The following is a 20,447-nucleotide window of genomic DNA, read 5'->3' on the forward strand; positions in this document are numbered from 1 at the left end:
TTTGCTGATGATATTAAACCAGTTTAGATTACAAGCAGGGAAGAGGGCATCCAGAGTTTAAAGGAATGCTAAGTGTATGAATATGTTGGATAGAATGTTAAGTGGGAAAATGCAAGTTCACCTACTTTGGTGCACAAAATAGAAAACCTTTTTTTAAATGTGAGATATTGGGTAATGTAGACAATTAAAGTATCTCGGTGGCTTGCAGTTAAATTATAGAAAACAGATATCCAGTTTTAGTAAGCATTTGGAAGGTGTTATGTGTCAGCCTTTATTAGGAGAGGATTTGAATATGGAAGATGATGACAGTTGTATAGGGGCTTCATGAGATCATACAATTGCAAGAAAAAGTTTGTGAACCCTTTGCAATTACCTGGTTTTCTGCATTAATCACTCATAAAATGTGGTCTGATATTCATCTAAATCACAATGATAGAGAAGCGCAATGCTGGAAGGATGATTCTCCTGGATGAGGTCCATAATCGGGAGCCCTGGTCTCAGAATATGGGATAGCCTGATTAGGACTGAGATGAGGATAACTGTTCTCAAGCAGAGAGTAGTGAATCTTCAGAATTTTCTATCCTGGTTGAGTGTGATGTATACTTCAACCCATAAAAATGCCCACTTACAGCCTTTCATTATGAGAGAGCCTTTGTATGTGCCTTAGATATATTCAGATTAAAAAAAATATTTGACTAAATTCACACACAACCTCCATTCAAAAAACATCAGCTTGTTCAAAATACTGTTGGCCTTATTGCATCTTGAATCCATGCATGATTTTCTGTTATCTACTTTCTCCCAGATGTGCATTTGTTCCTGATCTCCTACAACTAAGGAATTAAGAGAATTAAGGATTCTCATCCTTGTGTTTGATGCTCCCCATGGCTTTGCACTTCAGTGTCATGTGGATTCCTCGATTTTTTGACCTTTGTGATACCTCCTTTATTCACTCGTGCTGTCATGTTAATTTCACACTTACAAATACACTTTCTTTCATATACTTTCCTCTCCAGCACCCCATCAAGATTCATTTCTTTCACCAAGTTTCCATTGCACTGCGCCAAATAACTGCTTTAATGCCATCAGTTTTTTTCTCTGTGAAACTCCTGGAAATGTTTATCTGGTTAAAATGCCCTTTCTACATGCACTTTATTCTTTATGCTTAAAGACTAATCTAATTTCCAGATCTTGAATTTACTTTACCTACCAGCTCATTTGGCCGGGGATTGTAGAATATAGCCATGATGGCAGGTATAGTATTCAAGTGAGAATATAAAATGGAGGAAAGTTTTGGATTTGCCCTTCCCCTATCGCTTCTCAGTCTTCCTCCCCTGAGTATAGACTCAGTAGATTGGGGGTGGGGGGGGGGGGTGGTGCAGGCAGTGTATGTGGTCTGAGATTGGACTGTCCACTAGAGATCTCTTGGATATGCATGATGGGCCATGGCTAGAGCTATGTGTGATGATATTTCCCCAGTGTGATGCATAGGTGATTAATTTCCTTTAGTGAATCCAGACAACAGGAGCAACAGGCTTCCCAGCCAGCCTGTTACCTACAGAAATGCATTTTCCAATCGGAGGCATTGGAGTACTACTGGATTTGGGAAGTGTGACTGGTCGTAATTCACCTAACTCAATGTGGATTTGGATTTGGGAGTTGCTTTTCTCTATGACTCAGAATTACTTGATGCTTACTGAGGCACAGGAATGGCCAGTCAACAAGTGGTTTCCACCTCCTGTGCAAGGAATGAAACAGCTTTAAATCTGATCGTAGTTCTACTTTCCCAAATGTGTGCCTTAATAAAAGAAGTAATTCTTGTTTTCAGGAGTACCAGGAAAATGGACCTCTGTTCTCAGAGCTGAAATTTTATCAGAGGGCAGCTAAACCTGAACACAGTAGGTACCTGTGAAAATCAAGTGTGCTAATTACACATTGTATTTATGAGCTGCTGCTTGTATGAATGAGAAGAAATTTAAATACAGCGTTATTTCCTTGTGCATAGTAATTATATTTTTTAAATCAGTCCCTCAGTATGTTCAGGACTAATTCCATGTATCATCATCATCATCTTCATTCTGTAGCCGATGAATGAGGAAAATAATTGAACATAATTGCGGTGCTACTACAAAGATAACCAGATTTAGTAGGACACAGCTAAGGAATAGGCTAATTTTGCTTGTGTGCATCAAAAGAAAATGCAAGTATTTTAATGGTGGATTTTGTTTGTGCTTTGCTTTTTAGTAAAGGCATGGATGAAAAGCCATAAACTGAGTTTCTTGGGGATTCCTGCTTACTGGGGATCAGGCTTGACAAAGCACAATGGGAAGAGGTGAGGAGGCTCTGTGTCTCATGTCATTCTGTCCTGAAGTAAACGTTTCTTTCAGGAATGACTTCTTTCTCTTTCTTTCTCACAGCTATAGATTCATGGTAATTGACAGACTTGGTGTCGATTTGCAAAAATTGCTGGAAGCAAGGGAGAACCGGCTGGATAAAACTTCTGCTTTGAAACTAGGTTGTCAGCTGGTAAGCAATGGATACAAGTAATATTCTTGTCACACATCTCACTGACAGAAGGCTAGAATTACACCAGGTTTGAGCCTTTCTTTACTATTGTGAACAGACTGACGTTCTAGTTCTGAATCATAGTATCAGAGGCAAAAGCAGGCATGGGGTATTGCTACTGTATAACACAGTAGGCAAACTTCTTTGTATTTCTGTAGTTAAGTTGGTGTTGTTGATTCCCCACAATATTACAACAATTTGTATCTGTTTAAAAAAACCTATGGAACCAGGGGGTGTAAATGAGAACTCATTGGTTTTCAACAGAGAGAAAGATCTGGAGACAGGAGATTTAATGGAGGGGTGCACTGATATTCTGTATCAGGAAAAAAGTTTTAGATATTTTGACACACGTTAGGCAGGATGGGATTTATCATGGAATGCCATGGGAATCAAAGATGGAGATTTCTGGGTCTCTGAAGACTTGTTATCACTGGAGGAAAGCTAATGTCCTTGGTTAAAATGGGCTAGAGGGATCGTCTTGGAAATTGTAGGCTGGGAGCATTTCAGCATTGCTTGGGAAGTTGCTGGAGAAGGTGCTGACAGACAGGGTTTATGTTCGATTGTAAAGGCAGGAACTGATAAGGAGGAGTCAGCGTGTTTTGAGTGGGAGAGATCATGTGTTGCAAATTTGATAGAGTTTTTGATGGGGTAACAAATAAACTGATGAAGGTAGTGTGGTAGACATGTGCATTTCTGGTCACCCCCATTACAGGAAGGATGTGGAGGCTTTGTAGAAGGTATAAAAAAAGTTAGTCATGATGCTGTCTGATGAGAAGAGGCTGGACAAGTGGATTTTTTTTCCCTGGAGTGTTGGAGGCTGAAAAGAGATTTATAAAACTATGAAAGTAATGTACAGGAGAAATAGAGGCTTTTCCCCAGGGTGGAAATGTCAAATACTGGAGGGCATAACTTTAAGGTGAGAGGGGGAAAGTTAAAGGAGAAGCTGACTGTGTGTATTTAAGAGGCTTTCAGACCGTATAGGAACAGGAAGGAGTTGCAGTGGTATGGATCAAATGAAGTGAAATATGTTCAGCTTAGTTTGGCATAATGGCCAGCAGTGGCATGTTGGGCTGAAGGGCCTTTTACTGTACTGTTTTATGTTCAATGTTAACTGGACAAAGGTCCTGTATTGTAGGCTGTTCCAGAAGGCATAGCCAGGGAAAGCATGGTGCCCATGAGGGACAACAGGGATAATTAGAGGAGATCTGAGGGAGTCATTTTAATCACACAGAGTGCAGTGAGTACCTGCAGCACACTGCTGGACAGAATGGTGGAACCTAAGTTGCTGACAGCGTCTAAGAAGTGTGGGTTTAGTACGCATCTATACAGTGTGGATGTGGTAAACCAAATGGGTGGCTTTCATGTTGTAATTCTATGACTCTCGGGTGATCAGAGGTGTGTTGCAAACGGATTCCAAATTGGCTTGATGATAGGAGGCAGAAGGTAAGAGTGGATAGGTGTCTTTTTTTTTCTGGGTAGAAATTTATAACAAGCAGTGTGCTGCAGGGATTGGTGCTGGGAAGTTGTGTGGTGTTTAATATGTAAAAATAATTTGGAAGAGAGGGTAAGTGGTATGATTAGTAAGTTTGCAGACAACGCAAAAAGTGATGAATTCACAGGCGGCAAAGAATATTGTTTAATGCTCCAGCGAGACGTAGATCAGCTAGAAAGTTAAACGGAATGGGAACAGTTAGAATTTAATCTAGAGAAATGTGCGGCAATGCACTTCAGAAAGTCAAATTTTTATAGGACATACAGAGTAAATGATGGAGACCTTAGCAGTGTTCGTGTACAGAGAGACGTTGGAATGCAAGTCAATTTTTCTTTGAAAATGGAGACATACTGTAGATAGAAAGGGGATTAGAGAAGGTATTTGGTATCTTCGCTGTCGTTGGCCAGATCATGGAGTATAAGAATTGGGACATGATGTTGTGTCTGTACAATTAGATTGTATTTGGAATATTGTGTACAGCCCTGGTTGCCACACTACAGGAAAGATGTCATGACAATGAGAGAGTGCAGAAGGGATACACCAAGCTGTTGCCTGAAATGGAAGGTTGCAGATTTAAGGGGAGGTTGGATATGCTGTTCTTTTTTTTTAACTGAAATGCAGAAGATTGAGAGGTGAATTTAGAGGGATTTATAAAGTTATGAGGGGAATAGATTGTGAAAGTAGGGGAGTTTAGAACTAGAGAATACAGACTGAGAAGACTGAAATTTAAGAGATTGAGAGGTAAGTTTTTCGTACAGAACGTTGTGGTTATTTGGAAAGAGGTGATAGAGGCAGATGCAGTTACAAATTTTAAAAGTTATTTCTACAGGTACTTGGATATGAAAGACAGAGGGATGCAGCCTAATGCAGGCATCGTGGTTGGCATGGATGAGGGGGCCGATGGGGCCTGTTTCTGTGCTTGTACAGTTCCTATGACTTCATGTTCACATTAGGTAGCACTAGTGCTGTTCACTATTTCTAAAAATTGGCTTTGAATTTCTGAGGGAAACAAGCATCCACTTAGGGTTTTCAACACTTGAAACCAAGGTCAAACTTCTGATTCGCTGTTTTCCAAAAAAAGGGAGGAAATATTTATTGCAGATACTGAATGGGAGTTATGAGAGAGCTTGCACCTGTAGAAGTTTAGTGATGCAGTCAGTGACATGAAAATTTGGAAATTCAGTTGCTTTTGGTCTTGCAAGATGGAGGGAAAGGAAGATCAAATGGCTTTTTTTTGTAGCTATCTTTGCTTTTTTATTTTAGACATGACTAAAACAATGCCATCATGCTGAACTGGTAACTGTTTAACCTTGGAATAGACTGTTTTTGTTAAATGGAATTTTCCAATGGTCTCCAATTAAGATTTCAATCTTTGATTAGTGGAGGGTTTATGGGAAATAGGGTATCTCTGTGCTGTTACTGTTTAAAAGTAATGTAACATTATCATGTGTAAGAAATTATTTTGACCCCAGTACTTTGTGGACTGACATTCATTTTTTCAATTTATACATGTGCATAATATAAGAGCAGCTTGATATTTTGGAGTTTATTCATGAGCACGAATATATCCATGGTGATATCAAGTCAGCAAACCTGCTTCTGGGCTTCAAAAATCACAAAGAGGTATCGTATATTTGCCTTTTCTGATAACAAATAACTGTGTCCTTGTGTAATGAATGAATAAGAGGAGAGAAAGGGTGCAGCTGAGAAACTTGACTTGCGTGTTAAAGCTGACTTGGGCATCGCAACTATTTTTTTCCACTTCATGGTAGATTGTTGTAGCAATAATCCAGATTAATAAATGCAAGTTAGATTGTCTAATCATTTCGTGAATTGTGACATACTTACACAAATGGCACTAATTGCTGAATGAAAGGTGGAGAATGGAAGGTAAATGTGAAGGTGTGAATGTGAAGAATATTGACTGAGGGAACAAATCCTAGTGAGATGTCAACTGCCAACAACTTTCACAATGCAACACTTTTCACAATGCCTGTGCCAGAAAGCTGGAAGAATTGCAGCTTATTTCATGTTGATTTCAATTGTTTTATAACTATAATGATTGGAAGTGTTCCTGTACAGTGCTAAACACTGGCATTTTGCATTCTGCTGTGTATTCTTTTAAACAAGCATCAAATCATTTAAAAAAAAGTTGGGTTAAAACACCTTTACATAGACCACATTTAGGTCCTCATTCATAAGGAAATATTTTGCACAGTTGATGTTTTGGGCCAAGACCCTTTGGCAGGACTGGAGAAAAAAGATGAGTGGATTTAAAAGGTTGCCGGGTGGGGGGAGGGAGGGGAGGGGAGAGAGAAACACAAGGTGATAGGTGAAACCAGAATGGGGAAGGATGAAGTAAAGAGCTGAGAAATTGATTGGGGAAAGAAATACAGGGTTGGGGGGGAGGAGGGAGTCTGATAGGAGAGGGCAGAAGGCCATGCAAGAAAGGGGGAGGTGATGGGCCGGCAAGGAGATAAGGTGAGAGAGGGAAAAGGAGATGGGGAGGGAATGATGTGCTTGGTGGTGGGATCACGTTGGAGATGGTGGAAGTTCAAGAGATTTATGTGCTTATCTTGGTGGTTTTGAAGTGGCAGTGGGAAACTGGGTCCTTATTGATGTGCTGGAATTTTCTTCAATATCGTGTTTGCATTGTGACTTGAATGTTCCCCACTGGGGCCATTCAAAGAGCTATTTGTAAATACTAACAACAGCCCTTTTTCAAAAAATGGGCAAGAAGAGGCTTTGTCATTTACCATTATGGGCATCGTCTATTGCAGGGTGAAGGTTTATTAGTTTAGTGACTGTTTCAGGATCAAACCAAGCATTAATTTCTTAGCTTTGATTATGCCATGAAAGGCATATGTGGATAATTTAGTTTTATTTTGTCCATTGGTATTGGGAGCCACATTCATTCTGGTTGAATCATATAGACACTATATGATAGAGTCTATTTAATAGAGTGGTATTTTGGCAAGTATTGGTTTATTATAGTCACATGGACACATAGATACACTGTAAAGCTCGTCTTTCAAACTCTTGCATAACGATCAAATCATTGCACTGTGCGTCGAGGTAGAAGTAGGTAAAACAATAAGAATACAGAATAAAGTGTAAAAGCTAGCAAGACAGTGCAGTGCAGGTAAACAGGAAAGTGAAAGATTATAATGAGATAGATTATGAGGTCAAGAGTCCACTAAATAATACAAGAATAATTCAGTAGGGAATCTGTAGGTAGTGTTCCTCGACTCTGTTGCCTTTGCCCTTGGTGGCAGAGTTTATGGGTTTGCAAGTGCAGTGGAGTAACCTGATTGGGTAATTGCTGTACATTTTGTGGATGGTGCACACAGCAGCCATTATGCACAGGAAATTGTTGGGTAAGGAGCCAGTTAAGTTGGTTTCTTTATCCTAGATGAGCTTGAGTTTTTTGAGAGTTGTTGGAACTGAGCTGATTCAGGCAAGTGGATAGTATTCCGTCCCACTTTATCATGTTGGAGATGGTGGGAAAGGGCTTTGAGTTCCAGCAGAAGAGTAACTGCAAGCTTTGCAGGCACAGTGGTTAGATGGCTGTTCTGGTTGGTTTTCTAGGTAATGCTTACTCCCAGAGTAATTGATGATTGAACACTTAGTAACATTAATGCCAGGGTAGATGGCTAGATGGTCTCTAACTGGAAAGGACCATTGTCTATGGCACAAATGTTATTTGCTGTTTAAGTCCCATGTTACTGAGATCTTGCTTCATGCATGTATGGGTTGTTGGTCTGAGAAGATGTGCACGGAATTGAACTTTGTAAACTCATCAGCAAGTGTCCCTACTGTTGACTTTATAACAGGAGGCTTGTCAACACTGAAGGATTTGAGGCTGGTTGGGCTTGGGACTCTACCCTGAGTTGATTTCTGTGGGCTGGGATGATTTACATCCAACAACCACAATCAACTTCCTTGTTGTGCTGGGGTGTTTTGCTCATGAATTTGACCTGTTTAACCACTACATTTGGACATGGGTATCCTTGGCATCGAAGTTAATCAGCTTGATCTCATTTGTGGAATTCAGATCAATACCTGGACCAAGGCTGTGATAGGTCTGGAGGTGAGTGGCCCTAACAGAAACTAAACTGGGCATTTGTGAGTAGATTGTTGGAAATTAACCGACGACAACCTTCTATCATATCCACAATAACATCAACCTTTGTGTCATCTGCAAACTTATTAACACACCCTTTCATTTCCTCATCCAAGTCATTATTAAAATTCATGAGGAGCAAGAGTCCCAGAACAAATTCTTGGGAACCTTGTTGAGCACCTTCCTAAACTCCATCCACGTCACATCCATTGCTCCATGGTCATCAGTTTGTTTTGTCACTTCCTTGACAAAATGCCTTCCCTCACCTCCCACGATAACCTAAGATATATCCTGTCCAGGTTGGGGACTTATTTATCCTAATGCTTTTCTAAAGTTCCAATGCATCCACTTTCTTTGCATCAACAAGTTTCAGCATATTGGCCTTTCCTGTGCAGACCACACATTTGTCAAGGTACCTCTGAAGCAAAGTACTCATTACCACCTCTCCTACTCCTCCAACTCCAGGCACGTGGTTTCTCTTCTATCCTTGATTGGTCCTACTCTCACTCTAGAGGTACATACAGAACATGTTGAGATCTTGCTTCCTCTTGAGCTCAGGTGTTACCTGTCCCTTTTGTACAGGCCTTACACTTCTTGATAAACTTGGGAACTTGGCTCCCTTTGCAAAATCAGAAGTAGCAAGCCTGGGTGTATTCCTTGATTCAGATTTGAATTTTGAATTATAGAAATTTGAGCTACTTAAAGAAAGTGACGAGAGCAGCAGAGGTAGGTCGTTTCTGTCATGTAATGATGCTGAAAATCTAATTCACACCTTTATATCGAAGAGACTAGATTACTAGACTAGGTGAGAGAACATATCTCTCCCATCCTAGCTATTGTGCATTGGCATCCTGTATCTTTTAAAAACTGGTTTTAAAGTTCTCTTACTTGTTTTTAAAGCTGTGAATGGTCTGGGACCAAAGTATATCAGACTCGTTTTCATTTTATAATCCCGCTCAGTCCCTCTGGTCTTCTTCTGACAGTCTCTTAAATTTAAACAATTTCCCTCAAAAGGTAATTGACAGGTCAGCTTTTCTGAACTATGCTCCTAAACTGTGATATTCAATACCAATAACTACAGGGGATACAGACTCAGTTGACATTGTTAAAACAGCAGCTCAAAGCTTATTTATGTAATCTTGCTTTTACCTAACATCTTTTTGTCTTTTATTTTCATGTTTATCTTTATTTTTTAATTTACATGTTGTGCTTTATTCCATTGTAAAGCAATTTGAACTGCATTGTCTGTATAAAAAGTGTTCTTACGAGTAAGTTATTAGGGTCATAGGAGAGTACAGCACAGAAACAGGCCCTTTGGCCTCATGTAGTTCATGCTAAACTATGTAAACCACCTACTCCCGTTGACCTACACCGGAATGATAGCCCTCCATTCCCCTACTATACATGTACCTATCCAAACTTTGGTTAAACATTGAAAAAGCACTTGCATACACCATTTGTCCCAGCAGCTCATTCCACACTTTCACGACCCTTGGAGTGAAGAAATTTCCCCTCATATTGCTTTTAAACTTTTCACCTTTCTCGCTTAACACATGATGGCTGGTTAGCATCCCACCCAACCTCAATGGAAAAAGCCCACTTACATTTGCCCTATCTATACCTTTCATAATTTTGTATACCTCTATCAAGTTTCTTCACAATCATCTACATTCCAAGGAATAAAGTCCCAACCTATTCAATCTTTCCTTATAACTCAGGTCCTCCATACTCGGCAACATCCTTGTGAATTTTCTGTGTACTCTTAACAACCTTGTTTACCTCCTTCCTGCAGATAGATGACCAAAACTGCTCACAGTACTCCAAATTAAGCTTCACCAGTGTCTTGTACAACTTCAATATAACATCCCATCTCTTGTACTCAGTACTTTGATTTATGAAAGCCACTGTACCAAAAGCTTTCTTTACAACCCTATCTATCTGTGACTCTATTTTCTACAAATTATAGACCTGTATTCCCAGACCCCTTGATTCTACCACACTCCTCAGTGCCCGACCATTCACTGTGTAAGACCTAGCCTGGTTGGTCCTACCAAAATACAACACCTTGCACTTGTCCGCATTATTGTTATACCTTCCTCAGAAGTGATCCCAATGATCCCCAAATCTGAGACCCTGTACCCCGCAACAATTCTTCAACCAACATTCAGCTGCCTCATCATCCTATTCGTGCCATCACTAGCACTTGGCACTGGCAGCAGTCCATCAATTACTACCCTTAAAGTCCTGCTTTACAGCTTTCTAACCAACTCCCTATATTCTCTCTATAGGACCTTGTCCCTTTGCCTAGCTATGTTTTTGGTCCCAATATGAGCCACAGCTCGTGACTGCTCACCCTCCCTTAGAATTCTGTGGACCCAATCTGAGAAATCCCTAACCCTAGCAACCGGGAGGCAACATACCATTTGGGAGTCTCTTGATGTCCACAGAAACTCCACAGATCCAGAGGCCTGGTCATGGCAACTTTCACCTGGTAGGTCATCCCCGAAGTGGTATTCAAAGCTTGTTACTGAGAGGCATGGCTCCTATTCCCTTTCCCTCTCCTGACAGTGAGAGTAATTTTGTTGGGTGAGATTAAACTGATTGTGTGATAGCTAGCTGGATTGAATTTTTTCCACCTTTTGTGACCAAGATGTATCTGAGCGATTTTCCATATTATGGAAAAGATGCATGTGTCGTAACTAGCTAGAATAGCTTGGCCTGAGGTACATCTAATGATCACAGTGTTGTGATACTGTTCAGTTCCCTACCCTTTGCTGTATCCAGTGCTATCAGCTGTTTCTTGATATCAATTGGAGTGAATTGAATTTGCTGAAGAATGGCTACTGTTTTGGTGGTAATCCCAGTTCAAAGTTTAAATGAATCTTTGGTTTGCAATTAATGAACTTTGTTGAATGCTTCAGACTTTTCTTTAATATTGATATGCGGTGTCCCATTATTTCTAAAGATAGGGATGTGTTTGGCCTCATCCTCTGTTTGGTCTGATGGCCCATTCCTGACGAAATGTGGTGAATTGTAAAGATTTGATCTGATCCATTGGCTGTGAGATCACTTATCATTTATTGCATGCTGCTTTTTTTAAGCACACGGGTAGTGATGTATTTATTTTGCTTCATGTTGCTCTCTTCTGCAATCCCTATTGAACCTTATTTGATTGAAATGCTTAAGAAAGGGAAATAGTGGATTATAAAATTATCTATTTTGTTGGTTTGCCTTTTTGCTGCTAATGGTTCACAGAATCTCATGAGTGATGAGTTCTGAGCTGTCAGATCTGTTCTGAGTGTGTCTTTTTTAGAACCTTTATGGTGATACACAATACCATGGAGGATGTCCTCATTGTTAAGAAAAGATTTTGTCTCCTTGGTAACTATGTGGTAGTCACTTTTACTGATGCTGTCATGGACAAATGTATCCCCCACAGGTATGTTGGTGAGATGAAGTAGGTTCAATCCTTGTGTTGATTAACTCGCAAAATGCCCAGACTGTCTGTGGTAGGTATGTCCTTTAGCTTGGCCTATGAAACCCCCCACCTGGAATGACATCCGGTGCCCTTGGTAACTAGTATTCCAGGTGTCATTCAATATGGAGCAGCACGATTCAGATGGATAACCAAACTAGTTGAGTTATGCATTTGATGCAGGCAGTGTTCGATGCCCTGATATTTACGTTTCTAAAGCTCAGGATCCCAAATGGTGCTTTAAATACTTTCTCAATTTTCCCTGGCACTTTCTACTAACTTTGCACTTATGCTTCTGGACTGAAATGATGGACAATGCATGATTCACACCCACAATTCATTTGTTGATAAGTTTCTCACTTTATGTAACACTGACAAGCTGAACAAGGATGTTTTCGAGGTCTGATTCAGATTTCTAATGTGAAATGCCACTATCTTCTGTTCAGAAAAATAGCAGCTTTTTTCATTGAAATGCTTTTAAATATTTCAGGTCTATCTGGCAGATTATGGTCTTGCCTTCAGGTACTGTCCCAATGGAGCTCACAAATGCTATAAAGAGGACCGCAAGAAAGGTCACAATGGAACAATTGAATATACTAGCATCGATGCTCACAAAGGTGTAGGTAAGGACGTCGTCCATTCTGTCAACAAACTGTGAGTGGTGTGAATCTGTGTTTGTGGAAAAATTTAATTTACGTGTCTTGTTACCTGACATTTAAATCCAGTCAGCTTTACTTCCATGGATGTACTGCAGAGTGGGTTTACAAAGCTTAGAACTGACCCTGTTAGCTGTAATGTCATCTATAAAACACTCTACTGTGTTTTTCAAATTTTGTAGCCCTGTAATAATATTGTAAGTAACGACATTATCATTTTTGATGTCATGATTTAGAGAGAAACAATGCATTCGACTTTCTTAGTTGCATATTCAGTTGAAGCATTTTCCTCTTTTGTGCAGCTCAGCCATTGAGTTTAAAGTAGTTTTCTTCATGGAAATAATTTTAAGCAGGGACAAGTTTCACTTGAATAAGGGATGAGCCAAAATATCTTGGTTGGGAAAGGTATTTTGATATTAACTCATCTAGGAGGACACTTTTAAAGGTGTATTTAAAATGCAACATATATAATTAACTGAGGAAATTAAGTATAAACTAACAGAGTGGATGTGAAAACAGATCAGACAAATAAAATGGGCATGAGAAAGAGGGGTTATTAACCTGCCTACAGGTTAATATGGACAAACTTTAGAAGGAAGTATATACAAATGAAAAACAAGAAACTGCATGTGTTAGGATCTTTGAATGTTTGTGGTGGGAGATGATTAAGGGGCTGTTGAAATTACAAAGTGCTCTAACATAGTCTGTCCTGTTGCTGAGGCTGAGGAAAAGTAGAAGGCGTCACAGTCCACGACCAACTTTTAAAGAAACATAGTAGATACTTCCAGAAAGATCTAATTAAGTTCTAACCTCAAATAATGTTCCTTGGAAATCCAATTGCCTAATTATGTTTATTTCAAAAAATTTTTAATGGAACAAAACATGATTGTCTCCATTTCTGGGTCATGTCATGTCACCAGGGAAATCTGACCAACCACATGCTTGTGCTTTGTGCCTTTGCGTCAGGATTTCGTAGGGTGAGTTTTTTCCTCAAGTAGTGCTTCATTACCAGGATTGCCTGAATGTTGTCTCAGAAATGTTCATGGAGTACTGTAAGTCAAGCCGGGCAGTGGTGTAGTGGCATTGGTACCAGACCTTGAGGCAAACGGTCCGAAGTTCGAATCCGGCCGGCTTGTTTGCACGCTTTCCATCCATGCTGGGTTGAGTGTCAAGCTACCAACTCGGCTTTGTAAGAAAGACATTTGCTAAGGAAATGGTAAAAATAGGAACAACAACTACTAGTTAAATCTTTTACTTGCCTTTCTAGCACCTGAACTGAACTGACCATAACCCCTTCAAGGCCTTGATCCTGTGTTGTAGAGTAGAAACCTTAATTTGAACCAATGCCCCAACTGCCCACTGACAATAAATTTTATATCAGAATTCTAGGCTTACAGTGTTAAAACTGTGATGAATGTTGACTGAGAATCCATCTTTGGGTTAAGTATAATTTAACGGAGCATGATTTTGATTTGACCTTTTTGTTTGTAATATAATTTTTAACCACCTGTGATAGAAAGGATATGATGAGTGTGTCTCTAATTAGACAACCTTCAATTAAAAAGTCTTTGTAAGTTAAATTTAGCTAGTATTGTGCTAGTACTCTTCTAGTGAAGCGTACTCCACTGATCAGATCAGTATCCACATGATTGTTGCTTTGACATTTTCAAATGATACTTAGTGGAGAATATAATGTTGAGGAATGCCTAATGCTGTCACTTCACACTGCTTAACACAAATACCAATGAAAATGAACACATTACCGTGCGTCTAGTGTCATTTCATGGAGAAGTCAGTGTTGCAGAGCTTGATCTATGTGACACTCCTTAGGCGTTGGCATTCTGTGTATTAAACACCTAGGCTTTTCAATGTCTGTGGCACACAGTGAAGAGCAGACTATCAGGTTTATCATAGTATTTGTGCCCTTTTCTGTATCATCGTTCCACAATAATTAGCTTAAACCTTCAAAGCATTTGGCAGTATTGGTGTTCTTGCATGTGAGCAAGACTAAAAAGGAATTAGGCTATCTTTTGAGCTTCTCCCTTCCAAAGTATTACACTCACTGTTCTCAGCAGCTGCTGTTTATTTGCACTATAATGCTTGTTTTCTGTGATTTCATGCCTTATGAAATTATAGAGCAGCTTTGGGTATGCCTTTAGCAATTGTTGGCAGTTCTGTGGAAATAGGTTTCAAAGAGGAACGCACGAACAGGTTCCTGTGCTGGTCAGGTCAGCTTCTGGAGTCTCTACTTTATTGGAGTGACATCTCAAGGAATGGGATGTGGAGACAACAGTTCTCCAAGGGCATAATCACACCTACAAACCACTTCCTGGAGAATAGCTCTCAAACACTTCCCATCTCGGTACTTTTTTTGGTCCTCTAAATCCTCTCTAAAGAGGTGAATAAAACTTGAGGGTAAGGGTTAAGAGATGTAGAGTGGATCTGAAGGAGACCTTTCTGCCCAGGGAGTGATGAACAACACACACAAAATGTAGGTCAGGCAGCATACATGAAGAGGAATAAGGAGCTGACATCTTACGACAAAACCATCCAGTCCTAATGAAGGGTCTCAGCCTGAAATGTCGCCTCTTTATTCCATTTCATCAATGCTGCCTGACCTGCTGAGTTCCTCCAGTATTTTATGTGTGTTACTTTAGATTTCCAAATTCTGTAGAATCTTTAGTTTTTGGAAGTGATGAATATCTGGATTCACTGATGGACACGATGGTGGAAGCAGAGTCACTAACAGAGACTTGAGGTGTCTAGTCGTTGAAGGCCTTGAGCCAAATGCCGCAGGTGGTGATTAATATGATGGGTGCCCATGGCTAGCCAGGACATGGAGAATTGAATGACCTCTTTTGGTCAATGTCTTCTGGATAGATCAAGAAACCATGTATTTCACTTCTTTTAAGTCTTTTACATTTATTTTTCATTTTCACTGTGATTCTGGGACTGTTGGAGCCTGAGGTTTGCAGTTTGGAGTTTGATTGCATGTTTCAGCACTCTGCAGTCTCTGAGAGAATTCTGGGAGGTAGAGACTGCATGTGGGAATCTCATGGCAAGAAGGCTGCGGGATGGAGTATGAGCTGATATTCGGCTCCATTTCACCGATTAAAGCTTCCATTGTTCGCCAGTTGAAGTAACGAAGATTGAAACATCGAGGTGAATGCGGAAGGTGAATGCCTTTTTATCGCTCTGCTGCCAGAGAGGAAAGACTGCCTTTTTACCTCTGAGGGATCACTTGCTCGCTGTGCTTCAGGAGGGGGGAGACTGCCCTTTGATCGTTGATGGAATTGCTGACTGCTACAAAGAGAAAGGCCTGCTGCTGTGCCCTGAGAATGTTACCCCGGTTTTCTGCGTTTTGCATGAATAAAGAAGTACGAGAATTTTACAAAACAGCTGTACGTAAAGGCTGACAGATAACCAAGGTGCAAACAGAAGACCAATTTTGTAACTAAAAACAATACTGAGAGCATGAGTTGTAAAGAGTCCTTGGAAGTTGACCTATAGATCATGGAATCAGTTCAGAAGACTGGTGATTGAAATTATCCACGTCAGTTCAGGAGCCTGATGGTTGCAGGGTAATAACACATCTGGTGGTGTGGAACCTAAGGCTTTTGCAGCTCCTGCTGATGGTAGTAGTGAGGTGCCAGGATGGTGGGGGTCTTTAATGATGGATGCTACTTTATATGTGATTATGTATGCATGGCTAAGCAGCCTTTTCCACTGTGTGTAACTAGGTTGCAGACCTATATTGCAAGTCTCAGGCTATTACTAATGGCAGGAGATTTCTTGGTAACAGAACGACCTCTAACAGGGTTTTGAGTCAATTCACAATACCCGTCAAGACGTATTGAATAATATTTAGAAAAGTCGGACTGACTTTACTGTAGCTAGAAGCAGTGACTTGTCATGTCATGAGCAGGACCAGACTGCCAGTCCTCTGTGGGACACGGTCTTAATCGTTTCAAGATCAATGGATAATCCAACACAAGTGGGTCCTGAGTAACTTGCATACCACTCAATCTCCCTTGATACTCTCAAGTATGCAATGTTACAAATAAAAAGGCACAATCTGCATCATCCCCAAAGGGAAAGAAATGGGTTGTGGATCATTAATTACTTAATTTCATTCTTAAATTCTGTTGCAAAATTAATTAGTTGAATATTATCTGCATAGTTCATTAGCTGATAAGATTCTAAAATCCGGTATTTATTCCTTAAACCATTAGTGATTTCTGCACTCCTTCCATTGTAGGCTGCTGAGAAATGCCAATTCTATTGGGTGCTCTATTGACGGCCATACTTCACACTGTTAAGGACCCAAGAACTGAAATTCCCTTTGTGTTCCCCACTGTCATTTATGTTTCCTTCCTGGAGAAGTTTTTCATAACTTGTCTCTTTAACAAGTTCTTTTTCCGTTACATTCCCTAATAACCCCTCACGATGTGGTCATGAACTTATGATCGCAAATATTACTTCGATTAATCTTTTGAACATCATCAAATATTTGTCTTGCTCAAGTTATGATGTTAGTAGTTCTTGAGAGTTTTCTTTATTTGTAAAAGGCATAATTGGGAATGGATGTCAGCAGGGCAATGGAAGTGCAGCAGATAATGGAAATCTGTGCTCGCGCGCATGGTGTAACGTGTACAGTAGGAGTGGACTATATGCACAAAGCTACTTGGTTTTTAACTACCTTGTAAATTTGTTACTTGCTCTCAGATGTAGCAAATCTGTTTCTTTTCTAGCTGTCCTCTTGGCCAGTTACTGGTCTTGGACTGCAAATCCTTTCTGATGGATAAGAAGATGACTAAGTACTTCTAGGCACTGATGCTCAAGACCACTCAAGCCCAAAACTATAAAAACATTTCAAATAACCAAAAGCTGAAGATGAATTTTCTTGCCTTTTCTTAATTGTTAGGTTTTGGGTTCATTAAACAAGGTTTTGATAGATAACTTTTTAAAAAGAGCAACTTTTCATTTAATCCTGCTCTTATTTTCAGAAATATTATGGGTCCTATTTCTGCCTGCCTTTTTTTTTTTAGGAAACATGCAATATGGTTTGTTTAATTGACCCATGTGTTAATCCCATTTTGTTCTTTCATCCTAAAGTTGAATGTTTCATTATCTTTGTTCTAACTTCTGCCTCTGTTTATGGCAACTGCTCTGCTTGTGACAACAAGAAACTACGGAGCGTTGGGACATTGCTCAGCACATTGTGGAAACCAGCCTCTCCTCCAGGGACTCTGTCTACACTTCTCGCTCAGTAAAGCAGCCAGCGTAATCGAAGGTTCCACCCATCCTGAACATTCTCTCATCTTCCCTCTGACAAAGGAAGCAATAATCAGAAAGCATATATCACCTTGCTCAGGAATAGCTTCTACTCCACTGTTAAGAGACTATTAAATAGTTTCCTCATACAATAAAAATGTCCTTTTGGCCTCATTATAACCTTGCATCTTATTGTCTACCTGCAGTACACATGCTCTGTAGCTATTATACTTTGTTCTGCATCTTGCATTAACTCAATGTCACGTTGTAATGATTTGATCTGTGCAGACTGTATGCAAGACAAGTTTCAGTTTTTTCACTCTAACTTGGTATGTGATAAAATTAGCCAATATACCAATTTATACTTTAATATGCTCCCACCTCCATCCTTTTTTCCCTTTTCACCGGTTCTCACTCTATTCTGCTATTTGCTATCTACTGATAACCTCCTGTGATTCATCAGCAACTTCCATTATACTTCCACCCATTTTGTTTCTGTATTTAACTCTCAATTTGTACATCACCAGCAAATCTGAGCAGGTCTTGTAAACATTCATATCCCATTCCCTGTGCATGACCCTTCTCCCAGAACTGTGATGTCATCTCTTTATCCACATCTTCACATTGCCAGTCTCCCTTCTCAATGGATCATTTACCCCCACAATGATGCAGCCTTGATATGCATCTTTTTCTTTTTATGTTCCAAATGAGTTATTGTCTTTGTGACATCTTGGTCAAATCCGATAATCCCTTTACTTATTGTCATAATCCAGGTTTATTATCAGTGAAGCTTGTGAATTTTCTTGCTTTGTAGCGACATATAAAAATTAGAATAATTACAGAACTAAGTAGTGTGAAAGAGGAATACTTGATATTGTCATGGATCATTTGGAAATCTGCTGGAGGGTGCGGCTGGGCCTGTGATTGAGTTGGCTGAGTCTACAGCTCTCTGCCATCTCTGCACGTTGAAGACTTCATACCAGGTAATGTTGCATCCGATCAGAATGCTCTCCATACACCTACAGAAATTTGCAAGAGCCTTTGGTGACATACCAAATCTCCTCGTACTCCTAATGAAGCACTGCCACTGGCAATCTTCTTTGTGATTGCGTCAGTGTGTTGAGCCCAGGACAGATCTTCTGAGGTTTTGATGCCTAGGAATTTTAAGTCTGCTCACAATTCCCACTGTTGGCCATGCAGTGAGGGCTAGTGTGTGTTCTCCCAAATTCCCCTTCCTGAAGTTCACAGTCAGTCCCTCGATCTTGCCAACATTGAGTGCAGCTGGTTGTTGTAGTACTACTCTCTATGATCCATTGTCAAGGATTCCCATTGCAGAGGGAGGTACAGAGGCCCCCATTTGAAGCTAGTTGAATAGTACTGTAGGAAAGGTGGTACTGAACAACAGCCTGACATATGTATTGATGTTGTCTTGGTGCTCCAGAGCTGAGTGGAGAGTCATTGAAATTGCATCAGCTGTAGACCTGTTGTGGCAGTAGACAGATTACAGTAGATCCAGCTGCTTGCTCCTGTGGGAGTTAATTCTAGCCACACTCAAGCTCTCAGAGCAGTTCGGTATTGTGAGTGCTGTTGCTGAGGCGGCTAACCCTGCTGTCCTTGGGAACTGGTATCTTTGCTTCCTTCTCCCTAGCAACTCCTTTCATCAGAACTTGTGTAGAAGTGACATTAATTTTGTGCGTCTGAACTGTCACATGCTCCATTTATGCTGCCTGCACTTTTGGAAATATCACTACGCTGTCATTCTCATCCTTCTGGCTGCTTTCCACGGGTCACCAGCATTACGTGCATGTTGTATGAAATGGGCAATCGTGGTCTTTGACCTTGATTGTTCTTTGCTAGTTTTTCTATGGAAGTGGTTTGCCGCCTTCTGGGCAGTGACTTTACAAGATAGGTGACCCCCGTCGTTAGTAACACTCTTTAGAGATTGTGTGTTTGGCGTCAGTGGTCACACAACCAGGACTTGTGATGCACACCGGCTGCTCATCCCGCCTGCTCCCTTGGCTTCGTGTGACCCTGATCAGGAGGATAAGCTGGAGCTACAGCTTACCCAAGGGTGACCTGCAGGTGAGCGGAGGGAAGGAGCACCTTACACCTCCTTTGGTAGAGATGTATCTCCACCTCGCCATCCTTGTAAAAATCATAAAAAACAAGCATAAGCAAGGTTAATGATAAATGGGTCTATCACCGCACAGCTGACTGGAAATTTTGCTTTGCATCAATGTTGGTAGCTTTGAAATATCAGTGTTGAACAAATCTATTTCTTTGACTTTGTGTAGGCAAGTGACTTGAGGAAAACTTTCAGGTCATGCCTAAAAGGATATAATGACCTGGCAAGAAGTTCTCTCTCTGTAAGTATTGTAGTTGTGTTAGGCTTCCACCACTACATTCAGTTAGTAATGCTTAGGGCTGCTGAGAAGGCTTCCTTAATAAGGGAGGGTTTTTGCAGAGTGTTGAAGCTATAAGACATTTCATTTATTATTTCTTCTTGGAATATTTTCCAGGTGCTCCTAAAGTCACTGATATTCTTCAGGGAATTTTGCTGAACCGTTTCATTGGTACAAATAAAATAACATTGGCAACGAGATTGCCATTTGTAAAAATAAAATGCAGAAAATAATTCCTAGTGCAAGGACAACAATAGATTGCTGTGCAAAACTGATCCTTGAACAGCTGCCAAATCTAATTCAATACAAGTGAAAATCCAGGCAATGTGAAAGCCTTCCAGTGAATGGTTTAATATACTTCCTGGATGTGTCATCGCAAAGGACAAACTGTCAAATCATTAGCTGGTCAAAGAACTGTGAGGCAGGTGAATTCTTCATTATTATGGCATTTTGAATGAGG

The 20,447-nt window shown here is 40.3% G+C and overlaps 1 protein-coding gene across 8 annotated transcripts in view; it reads left to right on the plus strand.

Annotated features, from left to right (window-relative positions):
• The window catches only part of LOC140730502 (serine/threonine-protein kinase VRK1-like), a 252,495-nt gene that overhangs the window by 184,072 nt on the left and 47,976 nt on the right, over window positions 1-20,447 (plus strand). For all 8 annotated transcript variants that reach the window (XM_073051035.1, XM_073051039.1, XM_073051040.1 and 5 more), the window contains 5 exons: window positions 1,829-1,898; window positions 2,245-2,332; window positions 2,418-2,526; window positions 5,588-5,680; window positions 12,146-12,278. In XM_073051035.1, coding sequence (XP_072907136.1) covers window positions 1,829-1,898; window positions 2,245-2,332; window positions 2,418-2,526; window positions 5,588-5,680; window positions 12,146-12,278 — 493 coding nt within the window. The remainder of the gene's footprint in view (window positions 1-1,828; window positions 1,899-2,244; window positions 2,333-2,417; window positions 2,527-5,587; window positions 5,681-12,145; window positions 12,279-20,447) is intronic.

Source organism: Hemitrygon akajei, chromosome 7, assembly GCF_048418815.1.
Source record: "Hemitrygon akajei chromosome 7, sHemAka1.3, whole genome shotgun sequence".
Lineage (NCBI taxonomy): Eukaryota > Metazoa > Chordata > Chondrichthyes > Myliobatiformes > Dasyatidae > Hemitrygon > Hemitrygon akajei.